Here is a 23,848-nt window from a genome sequence, read left to right on the forward strand (position 1 = left end):
AGCTGGAAGCTATTTTAAAATTTAGAGCTGATGGTTAACTTACATTAGCACTGAGGTAAGTGACTGGAATGTTTAATGATCAATCAAGTGAGAAATGCTCTCACAGCCTTTAGAAACCACAATAAAACCACAATATAACCAGCTGCTGTTCAACATGATAGTATTAAGAGCAACTTCAACTTTCTATGAACTAAGTCCTTATGGTAATAACAATGCAGCATTATGACTAAATCTGCCAGGCTGTCAGCAACCACAAACGGTACATCTACAATATAGAAACTAAATGTGTACCTTTTTAACTGAGAACTTGTTTGACGTTTGCTAGTTTTATACACATATTGCTAAACAAATGAGCATATTTTTGTGTTAATTGCGTGAACCGTTCCCAAGCCTTGGATATCTCCCATGTCTTTCTTTTAGAAGTATGATTGCTTGCAACTTCCTCTCCCTCCCCTTACTGCACCCCCCGTTTCAGCCTAAAGACCATACTAAGCTCTACCTGCTGCGCATATCTCTTAGTTTCTCTCGTAGGTGCTATAGACAACTGTATCAGTCAACACTGCCATTGGTTTCTATGAAGTACCATATACTTAAGATCAAGCAGACTTTTGCGATGTAAGGTGAATGACAAAATTGGACTTGTTTTTACTGAAGATCTGCTGTGGAATCCTTTGTTTCTTTACATCTTTGACTCCATGAGCTTGTTTTTAAGGAGTGTGCTCACTCTTTAAGCTGTCAACAGACAACTCCTTCAAATTTTTATCATGCTGAATTTTCTTTTTAAAGAGGGGATATTATGCTGTTTCACATTTTAAGTCATACATATAATGTTACAATGTTGGATGTCCAGACTAAACATTCGTCAAGTTTCAAATCTGTAGGTAAAAGTATGTTGGAGTAATCCCCAGGCTTCTCAGCTCAGTCTGCAGGCTGCTGTGAACGCCAGGTTTCACGCAGTTTTTTCTACACACCCTCAGCGGGCTTCAGGGAGCTGGCCAATCAGAAGAAAGTGGGCGTGGTTTCTTAAAGGGACAGAGCTGACTGAGTCGTTTCAGGCAGAGGCTGTATGAGGGCCTGCACAGAGAGAAAAAAATGAGTTAACTGTAAATGATGCTAAGCTACTCCATAGGTATCACAGAGTGAAATGCTTGAAATTAGCATAATACCCCCCCTTTAATGACTTGCTTGCATGCACCAGTTTTTTTTAGCATGCTGATGTCTGATTTGCACGTGAGTTAAAGTGTTTTAGAAAACCTGAACAAAAAAACGACAGGTTTGTGGAACCTTCCATCTCTCCCTTTTATGTTCTCTGGTAATTTCATTGTATTTATTTGTTTATTTCTTTGGGCTGTGGTGTTTTCAGAGGGCCATTAACCTGGGGGCGTACAAGTGTTTCTCCTGGATGTGCTGCCCGCGCAAGATGACACCCAAGGCCCGCTACATGCATCTGGCCCAGGAGCTCAGTGTGGACCCCGACTGGCCTCCGAAGCCAACCACCACCACTGAAGCCAAGCCCCGCCCAGAAAACGGCTCCACCTATCACATCATGATAGACTCCTAGCACCCCCCACGGTCCATCACATGTATTTAATTTACCCCTGAACACGCGTTCAGTAAACACATTCACGCCCTTCAAATCAAATTGTCACAAGAGAATTGGTTGAGACTTGAATCTTATACTGTAGATCCAGAGACGTTACTGAAAACCCTGATACATAATTACCAAATAAAGCTGGGTATCAGTCTTGTCAGTACTCTGGCTCACCCACTCGTACTCTCAGGTCTCTCTAGTTTCTGTAAATGTTATGTAAATGTATCTTCCATCCTTCCTGTCTGTTTAATGAAGCTGAGCAGCATTGAACGCAGGCTTGGAGGGAGGTTGATGAGCCAGTCCCAATTTGTCGTCAGATCGATTTAACATTCGCTCCTTTTGTCTGTGAAAGGGGGACAAAAGAGAGACCCCATCCCACTCCACTTCAGAGCCAGCTTCTGACTCTGTGTTGGCACAAATGTCTTGGAGGCGGTGGGATTCAAAATGTTGCTTTTATGGCATTGTACTACCCGAGCAACCATAGCACTAGATGTCAATTTTAAGAGACGTTATATAGAAGTTACATACAACGACAGGTTGTTACTTCGATCCCTTTTTAAAACGTTCGCCCCACTCTGACTGAAAAACGGTATAGAGAGTGTGTGGAAGAGTTATTGAAAGTGGACGACTGATGGGGTTAAAGGTAGGTGGATTGATTGATAGAAACTGGCAGGTAGCTTTGATTGCTACTGTGTAGTGGTCTTATGTACATATGTAGAGAGTCATTTAAATGAGCTAGCATTACCACCTGCAAACACTCATTATAAGGCATAGAATCATAACCAAAAAAATAACTTCAATGCACCCAATGGATAAATGAATCCCTCTTTTGAGATCAGTATTTAATAGGGATGCACGATATCATCGGCACATTATCGGCATCAGCAGATATGTAACTTTTCTGCCGATATTTTCCGACGATAAAACGTTTTAATTATGCCTAAATGCTCAATGAGTCCCTAAAAAAGCTTGACGTAATACCACGACATTAACTCGAAGCTTATCAGTTATCAACAATATACAAATAAAGACAAAAAAGTGAGAGAAACTCGAGCCAATGAATAGAACTTTCACAACTCTTAACGAGCTAACAGTTAGCTCACATTCTCTTCATTTTACCGGACTTAACATCAAACACGCCGAAAATACACTCGCGGCCAAAGCAGACGCTAACGGAGCGTAACATGAACATCAGTGTAAAACTTACGTATTCATGGACGCACACACGATAAAAAGAGTCCGTCGGCGATCACTGATGTCTCCGTAGTAGATGCAGTAAACAAGTCTGGGCATGTCTCCCTCACTGTGTCTCTGCTGAGTCGTGCTGCATTCAGGAGCGCTCAGAAACGTTGGTGATCAGACATGTGACCTTTTGTACAACGCCTCTAACGTCAAGCTTAAAGAAGGGTGCAAGATGTCTGCACTACAATAAGAGTAGTAATGTAATGCCTAATGTATCGGTATGGAAATTGTCAAAAAGGGTTGGAAATTATCGGATATCGTGCATCCCTTGTATTTAAATATTGTGTCAAACGCGCTGTTGATTTTAGAAAATTGGATATTGGAATATCAGCTGTCAACCTGTTTATTTATTTACGCTACTTACATCACAGATTGATGAATTAGACTTCATGATGAACCTTTGAAACTATTGTGTGCTTATATATGACTCCTAATCTGGCCAAAACATCATACACATTCAAAACGTCATGTATTGTCAAAGACATACTGGGAGGGAGACGTGTTGATCTTTCTCAAACACAGGCTGGGACCTGTGGAAGGATCTCCACCGCTTGTCTGTTTGTCAGAGGTTACCTTTTAGAGTTTTAACAAAGAGATTGCTGTGTAGTAAAATTCAAAATTTCACCTCAGCTTTTTAAAACACATCAACTTAGCAGATCCATTTTTGGTCCGAACTGAAATACTTCAACTACTTTTTAATGAACTGCTGTGAAATAGAGCACAGACATTCAAGGTCCCACTTTTTCATGTCCTGCAACCAACTGGTCAACAACTCTTCAGTTCTTAACAAAATACCTCCTAAACTACGACTGAATCAACCGGAGCTGTACTTTCATATTAATGCTAAGATTGCATGCTAAAATGCTAAATATTAGCTCTTAACACTAGTATGACCTTTAATATGGCACTCCCTTCAGGCCAAACTTTTATTTCCACTATTGGTGAGAATCTAACATCAGCAAACTTGTTTTCTGGCATGTAATGAGCTTTACACCCTCATGAGCCGACAGCGTGGCTATGAACCTTGAATCTTACGTTTTTTGCATCTATGAGCCACTTCCTGTCGGCGTTATACCATCAGACGGGACACCGAAAGCTATACTATGACTTGCATGAAGCCAGCCCCCTAACATCACGTTCTAAAGACTTGATGATTGCAATCCTGGAAGTATCACTACAGATAGAGAAAAGCCACATTTACATCAGCATCTCTGTATTTAAAAGAGATCTGCACAAGAAACAGCATGAATACGGCTGGTTACTGTGACGTCACATGCATGCGACCATATAAATCAAAGCATCCTACATCGACTAAGTCATGTCAGATTTGCTTCAGAAAGCCAGCACAACTACTACTATGTCCTTTTTTTAGAAAGAATTCTTCCCATGGAAGACTGATTAAAAGTGTCATTCTAAGTTAAAGCAAAGCATTTATGAATCTATTCAGCTCTCTGCTCTTAACATATTTAAATCGTCCATGTGACAACACAAGCTGCGTAAGATGGATGGACCATATACACTTGTATTCATGTATAACACATGGGCTACCTGCATAGAGAGTTAAGGGCTATATTTTATGTTCACTGCTCCTTCAACATTTTTAATGTTGCTCCCCAGAAGCTGTTTGTTAAGTATCAGACACTCTCTAAATTAAGCTTTGGAGGTGGCTTAAAAAGTTTGTAACCTCTTCCTCAATAAATACTGGACTGTAAACCGTCTGTTCAGTTGAAGGAACAATTAACACCACTGAAGTGGATTGAGGTATTTTTATTTGCATTTTGCTACTTTTTCAGCCATGAAAAGTCAAGGTGGAGAAATACTGCGCACATCTGTTTCATAGGACAGGTGCGAAGGAGAGGATAAAATTCATTTGAAATCATAATAAATGATTGAATCAGAGCTGAACTCAGCTGCTGGGAGGAGAAAAGAACAAACTTTTTAAAGCCACTATGTCAGCTAGTGTTGGATACTCAAACAGGTAGATTTGGGGTGTATTATAACTTAAACATCTCCAACACACAATGCCAGTATAACTATACTCATCATAGCAGCCTGCCTCTCATGAATTGTATGGATAAATGTTAATGGTTTCATGATTATGGGACACCAATTCAAAGGAATGTCAACCTACATGTAATGTTACTCTCCCTCCTCAACAAAAATAAGCAAATTATCAGTCATATCTGGTCAAAACACTCTATTACATGACAGTTGTATGACACATGACATTGCATTTAGATTGTCCATTATCAATGATTTCATTCATATAGAAATAAAATCACAACAAATTTCCTTCTGTGTCAGTAATGACGAGACTCTGAAGTTTTCCTAAAAGCCATTGTCTGTTCAGATACTGTAATAATTTTTCAAATGCATATGAAACTTGGGATCCATATGTGACCACAGTTTTAATAGAAACATTGTTTATTTAAGAAGCAAAAGTCATAGTATTTAGATGGATAATTGTGAAGGAGATGTAGTTGATGAAACTGGTGAGAAATGCAGAACACGGCTCAAATTGACTTTCTTGTGCCAATTTGCAGAAAGAACCTAAAACATTGTCAAAAAAATGTCCAAATTATTTTTTCAGTTTAATTTCAACAAAGATGCAGATGTGACCAAACATGGGTTACATGGCTTTCTATGCCTCTGAATGTTCAGTGGTAATTTTGTAATATTATAATTTGCGTTCATGTTTTTAGTTACCTACTGAGGCTTAAATTGAATGTTGTGTAAAGAACAAAAATGATTGCAAGGCAATACTACGGTTATTGATTCTATTTCCAAAGACTTTTAAATACATATGTATTTGAAAAACAAAAAGGAAAAAAAAGAAGATTTAATTTTAGCCTGTGTTCAATTCTGTCGAATATGATTTGATCCAGTAGAAACTGACTTTTAAAGGTATCAATTATAGTAGAGGTTGGTTATTATCTGTATATATGAGATGTACATTTCTAGTGTGTGCATAAAAGTGAAAAGATTTAGTTATAAAAATGTAAGGTTTTTGGATTTTCAAAGGGCTGGTGTGTGTTTTTCTACTATTTTGGTACTGTGTTACAATCAGTTGTATGTCTCCTTATGTTTTGTAATGTCTGTTGGGTTTATTTGTACTTTCACTTTTTGTTATAAACTTGCATTAACTTGGATTTTCCTTATTTAGGCATCCTGGGCATTTATTTCACACTTTAAATCAGTTCTGTTGTGAAGTATGATCGGTGCGCTCAGATCAATGTTTGTTCTGTCTCGGGGAAACATAATGCAGAGGTTAATCGTAAACCATCCTGAGTGGGGGGGGTTTGTCTCTGCAGGTTATTGAAGCAGATCTACTCATCTGCTTCACTGTCTCAATACTTAAACATAAGAAGGGAATTTAGACTTTTTGGAGCCTCATCTTTGCAAATTCAGAATTTGAGCGACATCTCACAATCGTGTTACTTTTCTGTCTGATCACTAAATGTACTTATTTCACTGTTAAAAATCTTTTCTATCCATGTAAAATGTAATTGGCAAAAAGAATGTGCATTGCTGCTTGATATCAGCGGTCCATTGTACAAGTGATTACATTGCTGCTAGCGGCAAAATGATTCAGTCTCAGCTGTGTCATAATTGTGCACCTTGATACGGAAAAGTCATCAATTTAATGACGTGCAAAGTGTAAATACTGCTGTCGCTTTTCTTCTACGCTACAGTTTTGCCTTTTAATCTGACACAGCTATGTCAAAGCAAAGGCAATTTTCTGCTGAAACCTCTGCTCTTATACAGGTACAACATATACCGACTGTTGACAGTAAGCATTGGCCTCATACTCACATCATATATTTTTAACAAACCAACGAAAGGCATTTAGATCGAGTCGGCCACTGAGTGTGTGGAGCCTCACGTGGATGTTGTTTCCTCAGGGAAATGTGTCTATTTGTAATGAATAGAGAAAATAAAAGTTGATACCCAAACCGAATGAAAATGTACTGTTGGTAAAACTTCCATCTGTGTGTCAGCTCTTTCTGTAGAGTTTACTCGGTGTGCTTTTTATTTGCTGCTCCCACAGCTCAGCAACAGGCCCACCTGGGTTCTGTGTATTGTTTTTATTGGCCGAAATGTACATTCTTTGAAAATTTTTGTACTTTATAATTTATTTTCTATTTATTTTTATTTGTTTTTCCCTGAGGATTGTATTTCAGATTTATCTTGATTTCTTTCTTTTCAATAAATGTTCTTAAAACATCTGCTACTTGTGTATGCATACTTTGTTTCCATTGGGCATGAATGGGATATCATAAATCTGCAGAAGATAAAAAAAAGTATTTTATTTACATGTAGAGAATGGGAAGCAGGCCAAGTTTGCGGTATGTTGCAGAACTACCAGAAAGGTATTTAGAGTTTACCTGTGTAGTTTAGGTGCAGTAGACTGACTTTACAGGTTGATGTGGATCACCTAAATGTTAACAATTGATCAGCATGTTGTGGATTGTGGGAGAATGAGAGCTGATAAGGTGTATCCTCCAAATTCAGGTGTAAGATATCACATTTAACACAGCTTTTGAAATAAGGGCCTTGTGGGCCCATTTAAAAGCATTCACCAACAACTTTCTTCTTCTATAGTTCCATTGCTCATTGGTGTTGGAACCCGCCCTAAAGTACACCTTAGATAAGATCCTTTGAAAAGGAAAAAGGTGAACATATCAGACAGAAAACCTTCAATGCAAAATATTGCCATAACAACAAATAATTGAATTCTCATGGACAGCCTTCAAGGTGACACAACAAAATGCAAAGATATCTTTACACATTTTATCAAGTAGCTTTACAGCTGTCAGACTGCAATTAATTTTGATCTAAATTGCACTTTGTCCTCAACTAGTCTAAGCGGCACCTGTTTATTCAAATTTCACCTTTATCAGTCATACTATCAGTATTGCCCATTTAAATGTCCTGGCTGATAGGTAGCCCTCAGTATAGTGTCTAACTTTGACCCCACATATGCGCCTTCAATAAGCCTGCAACGTTGCAGGCTTTGCTTGAGAGGATATTCACTGCCATAATATTTTAATAATACATGGTCCTTGGGCAAGCACTTTGTGTATCTCTCATCCCTTAAATTCATAAAAATGTATATTTTCACTGCATGACAATAAAAAAATATTTACATGCTCTTGTCAGTCAAGTGCTGTGGCATAAACACGTAAGTAATGAGCCCTTTATCCTCCTACAGATTAATGATGTAGGCTACATACAAAAATAGTACAAGACTGATGATTCAATTAGAGGAAACCTTTGAGGTCCAGTTTTTAAAAAGTACAGTCATGCGGTGTAGTGCAACGTAGGAAGAAATTTACTTGCGTGCGTTTTCTGTCAGTGCTGATTTGAAGGTAGCACCGTCAACAGGAAGTGGACTGTCATTCTGGCTGTGTCCTTGTTAGCTAACGAGCCAGTTAGCTGCCAGAACAGGCAGACAAATGTGTATCATTTGGAAAGATGAATTGAACCGTGCCTAAAGAGTGAAATTGAAAAACATTTGCGTCTACCCGCTGTTGATAACAGCATCATGTTGCGTGTCGGAAGTAAAACTGCCTGGTAAGTTGTCATTTAGTAAAGGAAACGGCAACAGAAGCGAGGATAGCACAGCTAGCCCGGTCATTTTGACAGCTGAGGACAGCGAGGCTAGCTACCTGCTTCATGTATAGTATTCCCATATATTTAAAAAATAGAGTTACTGCCTGGATTCATAGCCTCTCCAAACATTGAATTGCCATTTATTAGTAGATGCGAAGGTGTTTATGCAGCAGTTGTGGATTTAGACGTTACTTTAGCCGGTTAGCTTATCTAGCTAACTTGGAGAATGTGGTCTATCCTATTGAGTCTGCCTCTCAGGTGTAATTTAAAACAAATTGGCTTACAGGCTATTGTGATTTGAGTGACCTTTTAATCTGTATCTACGGATAGTTTTGTAACATTAAATGGTAGTAAATGTAAGGTTTTATTTAAAGTGTATTTGAATATTGCTGATGGGTAGCGTGTGTATGTAAACATAAATGTTATTGGGAATATGTAACCAAACCACATCTTAGTTTTCTTGGGATATTGCCGTTTTTTGTGGTTTAAACTCTTAATTAAATCATAGATAATCAACAACTTTCCATAATATGAAGCATTTTTACACTAGCTACAGTAACTCTGAGTCGCATAAGCTGGTTCAGTTCAATATTCTAAGGCCTTCAACTAATGAAGTGACACATTTTTATGTGGTAAATATAGACAGATAGATATTTTGTGACAAACATTTTACTCTTTCACAGTACCTGCATCATCAGGGATAGAATCTGGAGGTTGACCAGAAGGTTCCCCTGAGACTATATATATTCAGGGTTTATGGTTTATATAGGCACATGAATGGAGTGAGCTTGTGTGTTTTAATGTCTTAATTTCTCTGTCCTCTCAGCATGGCCTGCAGGAACCTGGTCTCCACCAACATGGGTGTCAGATTTCGGGTACCCCTGCAAAAGCTGCACCCTCTGTCCCGTGCCATCCACCATCGCTACTCCAGCAACACCAACCCTCAAAGACCCCCTCATCGCACTGCAGCCCGTTATTTCACTTCCATGTCAAGGTTGCCCATGCGACCTCCCAAGCCTCCCCCAGGGTCGGGCGGCCGTGGCCATCAGCAGCAACGCAACTTCTGGGTGGCGCGTCTCGCTGCCCGGCTGCTGAAGCTGCGATACATTTTGCTGGGCTCGGCAGTGGGAGGAGGCTACACGGCTAAGAAGGCCAGTATTAAGTGTCTCCTGCTTCTCAACTATTCTTTAGCACATGAAGTAGTTTCAAGATTTCAGTTATTGCATCACACAGAGTTCAAACATTGCAAACCTGTTGTATTAGGTGTATGATAAACAAAAAACTTACAGTGCTAGTGGTGAAAAAACCTTCCCTTAGTGCTTTAAAAGGTATCTGTGTTTGCACAATGATGCTTATTGAAAAGGGTAGAATAACTCTCATTCATGTGAAGTTAACATAAGCCATCATTTTATCTGCAGACCTATGAAGAGTGGAAGGACATGCTGCCTGATTTTAGTGAATATAACTGGGTCATTCCAGATTTTGTCTGGGAACTGAGTGAACAAATTGATTTTGGTAAGTGTTGCATTTCTAACTTGAAGCATGGCTGCACTTTAATGCATTATGAGATAAGACTTCTGACCTGTCTGTCTCCTTTACATGACATTTTAATTGTCTAATTGTTTAATTGTATCCTCAGATAAACTGGCCAAAGCTCTACCAGAGATGGAGGAAATAGCCAAACTTCTACCTGACCTAGACAAGATAGGAGAGAACTTCACTTTCCTCAAAAGCCTCCTTTCTTCTGGTAAGTGACCAAAGCCTCAACTATGCCTTACAGGTACTGTATCACAAGACATTTAAATTAGTTATTTGCAGCTATCAGAGTGTCTAGTTTTGCATCTGGGTAAAGAAAGAAGAACTGTAATTGTGGTTGTAATAATATCCATGTAAGCCTGTCTTCTACATCTGCATTGGTTTCTGTTTTTTCTTATGTATCTAATCCATACAGCATTCTTTAAGTATAGTACTTTGTGATTTTTCTCACCTCAAAGTGACCCTAGCAGAGAGAGATAACATAGACTCAGAGTTACGAAAAGAGAATAGACGAGAAAACGGCTTGCTTCATGCTCCAATGGTTTGCTTTTTCTGCAACAGCCCTTCTGTATATGGTCACGGTTTAAGTTATTCTACAAAGAGCCCATCTTTCTCAAGCTCAAAGATTGTCTAGATGTTTTTCAGCAGATCTGCAGTTGGTTTCTGTTGCTGACCAATCTGCTGTTTTAGTGTTAAAGCGTTAAAATTCTGAGTTTTCATTAGGCATCATAAACAAAGATAAACAAAGAAATTATTATACCTTAATGACAATGAATTGAGGCCTAGTTTGAGGTGTGCTTATCCCTTTTTAACAGCTTCCAATTAAATGGCTGCTTCACTGAAGCTCTGGCACAGCAACGGCTTCGTTGTAATACACATCACTGAGCTGTGTCCCTGCTTTGACCACCATCCCTCAGCTTCTGTCTTATGATTTTTATCTTGTGTTGTTCTTCCTTTCTCCTCCTCCCCTACCCTCCTGTCCCCCTCAACATTCTTCACAGGTGTGAGTTTGGGTAGTGAAGTCAAAGGAGCTTCTGGTCTGCATCTGTTGTTAGGTGTGTAAACCTGCACTCTGTAGCGCTGCCTCCTCCCTTCTTTTCTTTCTGCCGCTGTTTAACCCCTCCTCTTGCCACTGTATTGGTATTGATGTGGGTTCCTGCTCGCCGTGGTCGGCTCTAAAGGCGGCAGCAGAGCATCTTCCCAGGACGTTTGCTTCCAGGTTGCAGACCAGTGTTGCTGTCTACCTCTGCAGCATTTATAGTTAACACAGGTTGTGTATTCAGTGAAAGGTATGACCTGTCACTGGGGTTACGAAAACATCTTATGTCTCGTCCAGGCTTTTCAGAAGAGTATGCTGTATGTATTTATTTTATGCCGAAATTTCACCCAGTGGCTGAAACTGAAAACTGAAACCAAAAAGTCACAAGAAATCAAAAGCAGTGTAAAACAGGGCAATAAGCGCCATGGTAATTTATTTTCTTCCCTGGTCTGAAAAGCTCTGAAATGCAGAATCCAGTACGTCCCCCTCCTCCCTCCTGTCTTTCTTTAACCTGACTGTCCTGAACTGTTTCCTACCTGTGTGGCTTTTGCCTCCTTTGACTTCCACCCTCTCTCTCCCCTGGCCTGTTTTGGCTGCTTTCTTTAACTACATTAACATTCACTAATCTTTGGGGTGATTTCCGTGCTTTCTATTCCCTTTAAAATGTTTGGAAAATGCGCACTGCTCGATATACATTTTACACGGAACATTCTTTATAGTTTTAATATGTCAAATGAGGAGAATAATAATGATTATGATAATAATAATACAGTAGGTTTATTATAACTCTATAAATGCGTTCAGTTCATGTACAGTGTGATATGGTGAGACCTTATCTTCCAAAGTGATATATATAGACACTTGGCAGGCCAGACAGGACCACGCCTCTGCTGTGACTCATAAAAACAGCTAAGGCGTGTTTCTGGACCTTTGTTTTTCAATTTCACGCCCTTCTCTGACTTAAGGAAAATTCAGTGATAGTTTTCATTTGAAGTCATTGTCAAGTAATTGGCCCCATGAAAGTCCAGCAATCAAAGTCTCAGGAAACGTCGTCATATCGTGTTCCTAGAACAATCTATAAGCAGCTTTCAAAATCTTTATGGTCTCAAGGAACCTAAGGTGCTTTAAATACTTCTTACTCAAACTGGAACTAAATAAGTTACAACTATCAATGTATATGTCTTCTATGTGCAAGATTTTCCAAACATTTGAAATTCAACCACTTTCTCAAGTCTTTATTTATCCTTTAATAGACATGCTTCAAATTGCTATCTGGCATTTCGTCGTTGTGGACGTTATTGTCTCCTGAAGCTTGTTTATGTCACTCACTAGGCCGAGATGCATTTTCACAAGTAACCTCATTCTGTGTTGTTGTGTCTCCTCTGGTAGAAACCTCAGGCGATCCTCCTCTTAAAGCCGCTGATTCTTCTGCTGCAGCGACGCAAGACAGCAGCGACAAGCAGTACAAAAAGGCAAGTTTACAAGACGTGCTGACACTTCTCAGTGTGGTTCGCTTTACGTTAGCTTCCCGCAGCTTCTATCTGCAGCTTGGCTACCTTTCACTTCAGTGGAACAAACCTGCGGTCGATTTAATTAGAATCAACGCAAAGAAAAATATTTTAGTTTGTTGTTCAAAACCTTATAATCATTATACCTGACTACCCTGAGGCAAAAAGGGCGACTATTGATGTGCCAACCTTACACAAGTTGTTGAGAGCTGCGCTTAAACAGGATTCTAATTATGCAAACATATGCACTCACAAAGCTCTTTGAATTAAAGTGGCTTTTACAGCATATCTTTTGTTGAAGGAAGAAATCATATTTTCTTTAAATAAACCAGAAAATATAAGTTCCACTGATTGTGAAGTATGAGTCTCACACTGGCTGCCAACCTACAGTATAGATAAGATACGCTTTTTAGCTCCATGTCGCAATGATATGGTATACGCATGGCTCTTTTGTGTCATACAGTAGCAAAATGAGTAAATACGTTGATAGTTTTCAAGCTTAATTTTAAGTTTCACTACTGCACAGCTTTTTCTTAAGCATGCTATTGAGTAAAAAATATAAAATGTTATTATCATGTACTTACTGTATGACACTCGCCTGTATAGCCTGAGAGTTTATGCGCTCTGATATTTGCTTCAATGCTTCAAATGTGCCTTTACAACTTGCCAAGCTCATCTAAAGTTTTTTTTTTTCCCCAGAAAGCATATTCATAAAGACCAGTCCTGTTCATAGCTCTTTGTTATACAGCAACAATCTTTGCTTCATTGCCATTGTCCTTTCTGTTTCATTTTGGTTTTGTTCTCTTCCACAAAGTGTCCTGTTCCAGTGTCCTTCTTATTTTTATGTTTTTGTGTTTTAACGTTCTACAGAGTTGTAGTTGAAAAAATCTCAAAGTTTGACAAATAATATTAAGAAGAGTGTTAAAAAAATAGATGTGGCTTTCCTCTCCTTTGCCCTGCTTTTAGACTGCAATCATGGTCTCCAACATGGGCACAACACAACTGTTACAAGTCGATGTGTCTCTTCAAATCACATTTCACAGATGAGTGTGCATTCACACAAGTAAAATACAGCACGATGATGAAATGATGATGACATGTTGGGGACCCCTGAGCTACAGCAAATTTCACCTGCTTAAAAGACGCTTTGTGCTTCCTCCTGATAGAGAAATATCTCCATGCTTGCTTTGCTTATATAATCATCATCCTCAGCTTCATCATACTGATAATACTCCGGATCAGACACCATCATTGTACATTAAAACATTGTTGACCTTATTTTACCTTTACAGTACAATTTCCACTCTTTCAGTGTATTTTATACTGTTAAGTGTTAGTATGAAAATGAGTTGTAGTATGGTCTGATTCATAGTCACAGTACAGTTGTATATCCACAGTGACGCCTGACGGTGAGGAAAAGAGATAGTGTTGTTGCCACTTGCTGAGAGGTGCTGGTTGTGGTATTAGTCACCTCCTCTGCCTTCAGTCTGGCAAAGTTTGGCATCTCCCCTCTGTGTTTGCGAGAGACTGACTTTGTTGGGTCCTACTGATGTTCGTGGCAAGATTACCAAAGCTAAACCTTAGTTCTGTTTAACTTGAGCTTTTCCTGTATCATGACTCTGAGACGCTTCTGAGATTCATGACACTGAGACACAGGCCAGGTTTCCTCTGTTGTCGTCCTGTGTTTGGATGCAGCATTTGCGTGTATGACTGACCAGCCCAATGGCTGGTTGTTGTCTTTTTGCTGCTCCTACCTGTCTCTCATTATGACGTACCCCAGCAGGGTCTGCTCGGCGAGCTCATTCTTATTCAACAGCAGATCCAGCAGCACGAGGAGGAGGTCCGGCGGGCCGCGGCAGCCAATAATGCGCGTCCCCCACCGCCAGAGCCTGCTCCCAGTCCGCCTCCGAACCCCAGCCCCCTTCAACAGAAACGCAAGGTGAAGGTCCCAACCCACTTAGATCCGCCCTCTCCCACCAACGCCTCCAGAGAAGAAATAGAAGTTATATGTACAAGACCATTTTATTTAGCTGCTTTGACAAAATAAAAGATTAATTTAACACCAGGCTGAAAAACTGAGTTTTAACGTCCTCTCCTGTAATAGTCTCTTGCAATACTGACCACAGTGATGTTGGACGTCTTTAGAAGTGCTCTGTTGCACCTTTAAGCACACCCAACACTTCTGTTGCAGTGTATTGAAATACTTTGGCTTACACTTCAACATCTCTGCAGAATGTGTAGAAGTCAGCGGTCACCACAAACCAAATTTTCAGCTGATGTTAAGTTTCTCTTAAACTTAATTTGTGAGAGCAGAGCTGGCAGAGAAACTATTTTAGAAAAGAACTGAAGATCCAAATTTGAGCTGCAGTGCGTTTTGTTACTCTCTGATGCATAGCGGGTGGAGAACACTATAAAACATTCCAGGGCTGTGGCCATACAATTAATGTAATATGTGTTTTTTGTATTGTAATTTAAATAGCAACATCCTAATCCAACTTGAATTAAATAACTTGTGCCTGAAGTATTAATTGCACTGTTATGGCCCTGGATTGCATTATATGTTACAGGTGTTTTTGTCCAGCCCTCTACTTACTGGTGTTTTTAAATACACCTTTTAAACCTTTAAAGCTAATTAATAGTGTTTCTAGTGCAGACAAATTGGCTTGTTAATACTGTCCCCTTACATATCCACCAGTAGCCTCCATATATCACCCCATAGTCTGTCAGGCTGTGCTCAGATTTGCTTTGCCAGTCGGTTGTGGAGAAGGCATGCATGCACCTTCATAGGAGTTCGAGAAGCACAGGGACGTAGCTCTCTCTTAATAATGGATGGATAATCATCATCATCAGCAGCTGTCCATTCATGCACGGATGCACTGCATGGAGTGGAGTGGCAGCCCGCTGCATGGTGTGAGCTACACTTCTTGAAACTAACTTGAATGAAGGTAGAAGCCTTTAGCGTATGAGCAGTTCTGTAATGCCTAAGTAGATCTCCCTATTAAGGACATTTTAAGACACTGTTGGTGACTTACAGCACACTCCTGGGCCTTTTTGTGTGTGTAGAAATAGTTTTTAATAGCATAGTTTGGTGTGTTTCTCAAATTCCCTTTCTTTTGCTGCCAATCCCATTTGTTCACTGTGTCTCCTGCTCTCTGTCCTGTCTCTCACCCTGATAAACATGATGCAAGTGTACATGAGAATCATGAAGAATCAAGCTGTAATGACTGCATAACTTTGTGATTTAATTCAGCTGTGTTTTTCAGGGCTCGCTCTGTGATTTGTGCCTGTTGGTGAATCGATAGCCTGTTGATCAAAGCTGAATAATACCAGAATGACAAGTGTCTGCCTGACATCTGATTTTTGTTCCTCTCTCTCTGCATTAACTCTCAACACCGGTTCTCTCTGTAATACAGTGTGCACGTAATCAACCTTCGTGGTGCTGGTGGGAGTTCATGCTTGTGAAGTTGCACAGCTGAAGCCGTTTTCATATCAGAAAGGAAGCATTAACTCATCTTCTTGCTGTTCTTTTTTAACCTTCAGTCATCTGACAAAGAAAAGATTGACCAGCTTCAAGAAGATCTGCTCCGTACGCAGGTACAGTCGATCATGTTTTACTTTACATTACATATAAACTGAAGTGGTCTGAACAGAGGAATGTTGTAAGATCTTTATACCACGTTAGTGTAATTTCAAAGTGAATGAAACTGCTTAAAGATATTCACAATTGCCTGAAAGTCAAATACAATCTTGTCTCTGTTAAACCTCTATGGATTAGTAGTTATATAATAGTCTTCAGACAGCTTAGAAAAGGTTGAGAATCTTACAGTTGCACCACTAGATATAACCCCGACCAGTCACTAGATGTCAGATGTGATGCTACTTGTTGATTGGGTTCTACTATTTCTACTGCAGCTAAAATATCAGCGCATGCTGGAGAGGCTGGAAAAAGAGAACAAAGAGTTAAGGAAAGTGGTGCTGCAAAAAGATGATAAGGGGATTCACCAAAGGAAAGTGAAGGTGGGTTGCATCTACATGTTGCACGCTAACACAAAAAGTTTCCCCTTAGCTCAATAAAACATGATCATTCTGTTATTGAGGAATATTTTGTAGTCATGATGCTACAACAGTTAAAATTGTCGTCTCTGCCTTTGGTTTATTCCTTTCTGGCAACACTACTCTAATAACACTAATTGTAAAGATGCACATAATTAATATGCATTACTGTTGTGCCCTCTCCTGTAGAAATCCCTTATTGACTTGTATTCTGAAGTCCTCGACATCTTGTCTGACTACGATTCCAACTACAACACCCAGGACCACCTCCCCAGGGTAAGAAGCAGTCTGCTCTCAATAAGAAGTGTTTTCTCTCAAACATGGGCTTATCTGTCTGCTGTCTTTATGTTCACATGTTAGAAGTGTGGTTTTTTTAAAGGGTGTTTTGGGGCTCAAAATAACATGCTAATTGTTTTGATATATGTCTTTTGGGGTCAGTTGGTATCTTAATGTGGATAAGTACTCTCAACACCAAAATCTATAAATGTGTGCCTTTTATATTTCTTGATTCTCATTCTCAATTACCTTTCTGCTTCAGGTGGTTGTTGTTGGGGATCAGAGCGCTGGGAAGACCAGTGTGCTGGAGATGATAGCCCAGGCCAGGATCTTCCCCAGGGGCTCAGGAGAGATGATGACACGCTCTCCTGTTAAGGTATGTGGGCATTTGGGGCAGATTGGCTGATGTTTGCATGATTATTTCTATAAATAAGAAGGTATGCACAATTATGAATGTGTTGTCATGAAATGGGCATGAAATTTGAACGTTTAGTTCCATTTCCATCAGAATATGAAATTAGGAAGTTATGGTATTATGAAAGTTTAAAATGTGTAGGAAAATAGATTCCTGAAAATTATTTGGGACTTTGACACGACTCATCTTCTTTCTGCAGGTAACACTTAGCGAAGGCCCCCACCACGTGGCCATGTTTAAGGACAGTGGCCGAGAGTTTGACCTTACCAAGGAGGAAGATGTAAGTCGCAAAGTCATATTCTCCATTCATCTTGCAGGAATTTTTGCCCGAACATTTTTCCCTGTTTACACCCTAATATCTGACCCCTATTCCTGCAGCTGGCTGCTCTGAGGCACGAGATTGAGCTGAGGATGAGGAAGAGTGTGAAGGAGGGTCAGACAGTCAGCTCTGAGGTTGGACATTGCTAAAGAAGCAGCTATTTGCTGATTATCTTCTATCTTGTTTCCCTGTATAATCGTCTTTATTTTCTTCATGTCAGACAATATCCTTGAGTGTTAAAGGCCCCGGCATCCAGCGGATGGTGCTTGTTGACTTACCAGGTGTCATCAGTGTGAGTACATTCTTAAACTCATAAGTGTGGGAATGTGATGCTTTACGTTTTCATGATATTATTATATTATAGCTGTATCTGTTTCATATAATTATTTTTTATTATACTGTTTAAAATAATGACTCTGTATGAATATTATCCTGATTTATTGGAGGATTTTGTCTCATATAAAACAAAGCCAATTGACCGAATTTGACTTGATAAATACAGAACACCACCACAATCTCTTTAAATGTTTTTTCAATCTGTGTCTGTTTTAGACGGTGACTGCAGGCATGGCGTCAGATACTAAGGAAACCATCTTCAGCATCAGCAAAGCTTACATGCAGAACCCCAATGCTATCATCCTCTGCATCCAGGGTTAGCCATGAGTATTTATTTCCAGTTGCAACAGTCAAAAAGGCAGCAATTGTCCCTTCAACCTATCTCCCATTGTTGTGTTCTTAAGAAGAGCTCTAGATCCAGGCGTTACCATTTTTGTGTACACTATAATCATATCTTCTGTGACCTTCCTTGTCGTCCTGCAGATGGCAGTGTGGACGCAGAGAGAAGCATTGTAACAGACTTGGTTAGCCAGATGGACCCTCAGGGGAAGAGAACCATCTTTGTCCTGACCAAAGTGGACCTGGCGGAGAAGAACCTGGCTAGCCCAAGCAGAGTAAGACAGCTTAACCTTATCAAGAAGCCAACACAGACAATGCATCGCTTTTCTTAAAATGAGCGCCTTTGCACTTGTTCACTTATTTATTAACAACTATTGTGATGGAAGCGTAGATCTGTCTGCAGGCTCTTTGATCACAGCCATGCAACAAGTTATTAGTCAACATATATCTGCATTTACAGATTTCTTGCAATCACTGGAGAAAGTGTCTCTCCCTGTGAGTGAAGCTATACGCATCTGCTCCACAAGAGGGAGCTGAACACTTAGTTTTCGCCTGATGTTCCTTTTACGAGACATTGTTGGAAGAACCGTTGACTATAAAGTAAAGTCTTGTTAGAGTCTAAGTCCCATGTTTTACATTTTCTCTTTTAGATCCAGCAAATAGTGGAAGGCAAGCTGTTTCCCATGAAGGCCCTGGGCTACTTTGCTGTAGTTACAGGAAGAGGTAACATTTATAACTAATGAGTTTTCCATCGTGTTGCATTTGATTTCACATTATTTGAGGAGGTCATGAACACGTCCTTTTCAACTGACTTGATGTTTATGACATTTCTTCTGCTAACCTTCAGCTATTCCGACTATTCCGACCACATTATCTTGTTTGCATACACTTCTCTGTTGAAAAGCTTTTGTATGAAATCCATTACTAACTGAATCGTCATTTCCTCACACCTTCCTCTGCTGTCCACTTGTGCAGGAAGCAGTAGTGAAAGCATAGACTCCATTAAAGACTACGAGGAAGACTTCTTTCAGAACTCCAGATTACTAAGGCAAGTTACACCTGATTCCCCAAACCTTCATACCTTTCAAATAGATTCCTTTAAAGTTGACATTACATGTATCTGTTCACAACAAGGGACGGCATGCTGAAGGCTCACCAGGTGACCACCAAGAACTTGAGTCTGGCCGTCTCTGACTGCTTCTGGAAGATGGTCAGGGAGTCTGTTGAGCAGCAGGCAGACGTCTTCAAAGGTATGAATACATTTGAGGACGAAACATTATCCCATAGACAGTTGACTGATTTACAGTCTCAGGCATGTTTTAATAGTGTGAATGGACATGGTAGGAATATATCCATTAGCTGTACAGTGAGCAGATGCTAATCCTCTTCTTCTTCTGATTCCCCCTCCTCCCTTTATTGGCTTAACTCAGCCCACCCTGCCACACTTTTCCACAGTCCTGCCTTCCAACTGCAATTAGTCTAGACAATCACAAACCCGCTGCTAACAGTACAGGAGATTTATAGCTTTGAAACTGCAGTTCCCACAGGCCTATTGTGTGTTGTATCGATCCATATCCCTTCAAATCACACACAGCCGGCCTCCGTCCATGCTTGGCGCCACTGTGGCCCCACAAACCAGCAATTAGCCTAATCTCCACTGTGGATAGGGAGCTGGGGAAAGGGGCTGCAGGCTTGATGTGTGTGTGTGTGCGTCTCTCACTCTTCCACCTTGTCTGTCTCTGTGTGCATATAAGAGAACTATAACTGTGGCTTTTGATAAAGAGTGTGAAATTGGCCCCATTCCTTCTCCTCCTCAGGGACCAGTTAAGACAGTGAGTGTGTCCTCACCCGTTTTTATTAAAGGATAGGCTCCATTAGCAGTCTGAAAGCTGCTTTTATATCATACCAAGTTAAAACACAGGAGGCCCTGTATCTGCACGGTCATTGCCTGTTGATAATAGAGAATTACTGTTTGATGGAGCGTAACATCAAAGGTGAAAACAAAACATGCAGGATATGAAGTTCATCCGTGCATGTGAATGAGCACCTGCCACACGGTGGATATCAAGGCAGAATTATTAAGAAATTTTATGTGAAAGGTAAATTTTCTAATAAGGCTTTGTTATAAAGCCATTAATGTTCAATTGTAAAATGTAACATGAAAGGTTGTGCTTTTTGGTTTTCTCGAAGTGGTAATCTCGAAGATCTCAGTTTTTGGCGGCACCTGTGGCGATAAACGGTAATTGCGGGAGCAGACTTCCCAGAAATCCAGACAGTGTTGCATGTGTGACGTCCACGGTTGGCTCCGGCTGTAACTCTTGATTTTCCTCGCTGACGGTCGCTTTCCTTTTTAGACTGTTTGCCTTCATCTGAGCGTCGAATTTGTTTATTTTTGGATTTTTTGGATTTTCACTTATTTTTGAAGTTGTATCTGTAGTCATCGATCTTTTCTTTGTTTGTTCAGCCATAGTAGATTACTGTTTACTCGCAACACTTGCAGAGACCGGAAAAGCAGCCACTTAGCTCCGCCTACCCTCTCTGGCAGACCAACCACTGCTGGGTGATGGAAAACGCGTCACTAACTGGACGCCGCTTGTGATTTTATTTTTCCGCAAATGTCGCCACAGACACCCAGTCAGTAATACTGCAAATGCAAAGGCTTTCATCAGTGGGCCATAGACTCAATCACCATTGTGACCTAATCTGGCGATAGATAGTGACTTAACAGACATTTATTTAAATAATTTCTTTAAGTTCTGTTGAAATTAAATATATCTTGTCTCTGTCCCTCCAGCATCTCGCTTCAATCTGGAGACAGAATGGAAGAACAACTATCCTCGTCTGAGAGAGCTGGACAGGGTGAGAGATTTAAATGCACTGTTAGGAAAAGTAGTAGCTCATGGTGACCCTGATTTCACAAATGTTGTTTATGAAGAAACAAAGGATTTGTGTCATATAAAAGCTGCTCATTATGACAAACAACAAATTGTAACAATTTTGTCTTTTTGCAGAACGAACTCTATGAAAAGGCCAAAAATGAAATACTGGATGAAGTCATTAGTTTGAGTCAGGTGACCCCCCAACTCTGGTGAGTTTATGTGAACGTGAGGCTCATTATTTTTGAATAGGATTGTACAGTATTCAAGCTTTGCTTATTGTATAATCTATTTAAGGTGTACAAAATATGGCTTACAATTTAAAAAAAAGTTAATTGATGACATGCATGATTTCTTTTATTTTTACATAGAATAATTATCTTCATTTAAAAACCATTAGCAGCACAAAAATACTAAATATTATAAAAGTGTGAAGCTATTCTTAGAGTAAACAGCTGGTCACTCTCAGTGCGCATCAATCTGTCCATAAATAAATAGTTACGGCTCAGGAAAACCTTGCTAAATGAGATGTATGCATCGTGTTGTCCCAAGTGTGCGTGCTGTCAGTTCTCCCTGATCAATACTCTGATGAATGGCCCATGGAAGGGAACAGGGGTGGCCCTGTTAGCCAGCCAGCAGCCAGCCAACACTATTGGAGATAGCACTTATTGACAGTGAGGAGTTCTAGCCTGAACAAAAGGGGAGCCTAATGAAATATGAGTGTGTGTTTATGATAAATGAGAGAAGCTCAACACTGGCCTCGTCTAACGAGGACTTGGGGAGGGTTTTGTTTCATCGGCGTACTGCTGTGGAGGGATCAGGTGGAGGCTGGTAGGAGCACACAGGGTTGGACTGGAGCTGTATTGGAATCTACAGACCAGGTGTATTAGCAGGAGCACTGATCACACAAGTGCAACGAAAGATACCTTCTCTCTCTTCACCCTATAATTTTCAGTCGGGAATCAATTAAGTACTTCTGATTCTGATCTGATTCATTGCTTTCTAAGTCCACTGGGTCACTTCACTAAACTGAGCTGCACTCTAAAAGGAAACGTTGTCTAAACCCTCCTGCTTGTTCGATCCATCGTGTATGAAATTAAATAAAGAGAATCTTTAATTTACTTGACGACTAAACACAGAGAACCAAAATCACAAAAGCTAGATAAAGATAAATATTAACTTCCTTCTTCCAGCTACTTGAGTTGAACTGACTTTTCTTGTTCCCTCCCAGGGAGTCCATTTTGCAGAAGAAGCTGTGGGAACGTGTTTCCACTCATGTGATTGAGAACATCTACCTGCCTGCTGCTCAAACAATGGACTCGGGTACCTTTAACACCACCGTGGACATCAAGCTCAAGCAGTGGACGGACAAGCAGCTTCCACACAAAGCACTGGAGGTTGGTGTAGACTGTCCGTCTGTATGCAACTGATGCTTATTCAATCTGCTTCTTTATTTGGAGCTGTTGAAAATTACAAATAGATTATTCCTGATGTTGCATTTCATTCATAAATGTTGACAAGAAACAGTTTTCATTGTAAAGCTCTCTCTGTTCTTCACTACTTATGTTCTGTTCACTTCTAAGCCACAGACTGCAGTAATGAAAAGACCGATCTGGCAATGACTTTATGGTAATATGAGCCTTTCCTTCCCCTGCTATACTTCGCCTGCCATTAGGTTGCCTGGGAGACACTGCAGGAAGAGTTTGCCCGCTTCATGGCTGAATACAAAGGCAAAGACCAGGACGACATTTTTGACAAGCTGAAGGAGGCTGTGAAGGACGAGAGCATCAAGAGGCACAAGTGGAATGAGAGGGCCATGGACAGCCTGGTAAACACACAGTAAATCTTAAATCCACACACCCTGGGTGTGAAGAAGCAGAGGGCACACACTGTTTGATATGGCAACTCCTGACAAAGTGACCCTTTTATGATTCTGTGCAACGAATGCAAAGAATTGCTCTTGCTAACATTGATGCAAATACATGTGTTGTGATTATAGTGCAAACCAACTAATAATCTGACCTTCTTCTTGCCCTATGAATGCGTTTTGTGTCACAGAGGGTGATCCAGCACAACGCTCTCGAAGACCGATCCATCACAGACAAGCCTCAGTGGGATGCGGCCATCCAGTTCATGGAGGAAACCCTGCAGTCACGCCTCAAAGACAGTATGTTTGCCTCTTACAGTGTCTCTAACTTGTCAAAATGTTGCAAAGCCCTTTGTAGATGAGTCAATCAGTTGCTTAAGCATAGCACCAACACAGGAGTGTCATGTTTTGCAAACACAAATGTTACTAAATAAGATTGCGCATCAAAAGGAGAATTTTCGGCAGCCATTTTTGCTACTTTCACAATATGGCTCGCTGTTTCATTTACTGTATTTATGACCCATAAGGATAGATGGTTAGCTCCTAAACATAGTCAGGTCCATTGAATATAAATCCCAGGTCTAATGCATGTTTTGTTACTTTGGGGTAAATCGTTAAATCAAATCACAGACGCACACATTAGGAAGAGGAAAGCTGGTGAAAAGTGGTCACAATGTACTTATCGCTCTCTTATTCTGTTTCGTTTTTCTTTGTCTTCCTCCTCTTCTTGTAGCTGAGTCGGTAATCAGGGATATGGTGGGTCCAGACTGGAAGCAGAGGTGGTTTCACTGGCTGAATCGCACACCAGACCAGGTCAGAGTTTAAAGGGTCTCCCAAA

At 40.3% G+C, this 23,848-nt stretch overlaps 2 protein-coding genes across 4 annotated transcripts in view; both read left to right on the forward strand.

Annotated features, from left to right (window-relative positions):
* Positions 1 to 7,059, forward strand: part of atp13a3 (ATPase 13A3) — a 30,074-nt gene extending 23,015 nt beyond the window's left edge. The window contains exon 33 of the mRNA XM_069679726.1: positions 1,364 to 7,059. Within this exon, the coding sequence (XP_069535827.1) occupies positions 1,364 to 1,561 (198 nt within the window). The 3' untranslated portion in view covers positions 1,562 to 7,059. The remainder of the gene's footprint in view (positions 1 to 1,363) is intronic.
* A 1,174-nt stretch (positions 7,060 to 8,233) lies between these two features.
* opa1 (OPA1 mitochondrial dynamin like GTPase) overlaps positions 8,234 to 23,848 on the forward strand; it is a 33,674-nt gene continuing 18,059 nt past the window's right edge. Inside the window, exons 1-25 of one of the 3 annotated variants that reach the window (XM_069680083.1) lie at positions 8,234 to 8,407; positions 9,273 to 9,597; positions 9,865 to 9,961; positions 10,086 to 10,193; positions 10,984 to 11,037; positions 12,411 to 12,493; positions 14,310 to 14,468; positions 16,070 to 16,123; positions 16,442 to 16,546; positions 16,772 to 16,858; positions 17,121 to 17,234; positions 17,473 to 17,553; positions 17,652 to 17,726; positions 17,813 to 17,884; positions 18,145 to 18,244; positions 18,412 to 18,542; positions 18,918 to 18,990; positions 19,243 to 19,315; positions 19,402 to 19,517; positions 21,062 to 21,126; positions 21,279 to 21,355; positions 22,375 to 22,540; positions 22,819 to 22,971; positions 23,202 to 23,310; positions 23,744 to 23,823. In XM_069680083.1, coding sequence (XP_069536184.1) covers positions 8,379 to 8,407; positions 9,273 to 9,597; positions 9,865 to 9,961; positions 10,086 to 10,193; positions 10,984 to 11,037; positions 12,411 to 12,493; positions 14,310 to 14,468; positions 16,070 to 16,123; positions 16,442 to 16,546; positions 16,772 to 16,858; positions 17,121 to 17,234; positions 17,473 to 17,553; positions 17,652 to 17,726; positions 17,813 to 17,884; positions 18,145 to 18,244; positions 18,412 to 18,542; positions 18,918 to 18,990; positions 19,243 to 19,315; positions 19,402 to 19,517; positions 21,062 to 21,126; positions 21,279 to 21,355; positions 22,375 to 22,540; positions 22,819 to 22,971; positions 23,202 to 23,310; positions 23,744 to 23,823 — 2,586 coding nt within the window. In that variant the 5' untranslated portion in view covers positions 8,234 to 8,378. The remainder of the gene's footprint in view (positions 8,408 to 9,272; positions 9,598 to 9,864; positions 9,962 to 10,085; positions 10,194 to 10,983; positions 11,038 to 12,410; positions 12,494 to 14,309; positions 14,469 to 16,069; positions 16,124 to 16,441; positions 16,547 to 16,771; positions 16,859 to 17,120; positions 17,235 to 17,472; positions 17,554 to 17,651; positions 17,727 to 17,812; positions 17,885 to 18,144; positions 18,245 to 18,411; positions 18,543 to 18,917; positions 18,991 to 19,242; positions 19,316 to 19,401; positions 19,518 to 21,061; positions 21,127 to 21,278; positions 21,356 to 22,374; positions 22,541 to 22,818; positions 22,972 to 23,201; positions 23,311 to 23,743; positions 23,824 to 23,848) is intronic. The other 2 variants (XM_069680081.1, XM_069680082.1) reach the window with 2 other exon arrangements.

The sequence above is a fragment of the Semicossyphus pulcher genome, unplaced genomic scaffold, assembly GCF_022749685.1.
Source record: "Semicossyphus pulcher isolate SPU_LCO1_2020_fin unplaced genomic scaffold, fSemPul1.0.p SCAF_4, whole genome shotgun sequence".
In the NCBI taxonomy this organism is placed as follows: domain Eukaryota; kingdom Metazoa; phylum Chordata; class Actinopteri; order Labriformes; family Labridae; genus Semicossyphus; species Semicossyphus pulcher.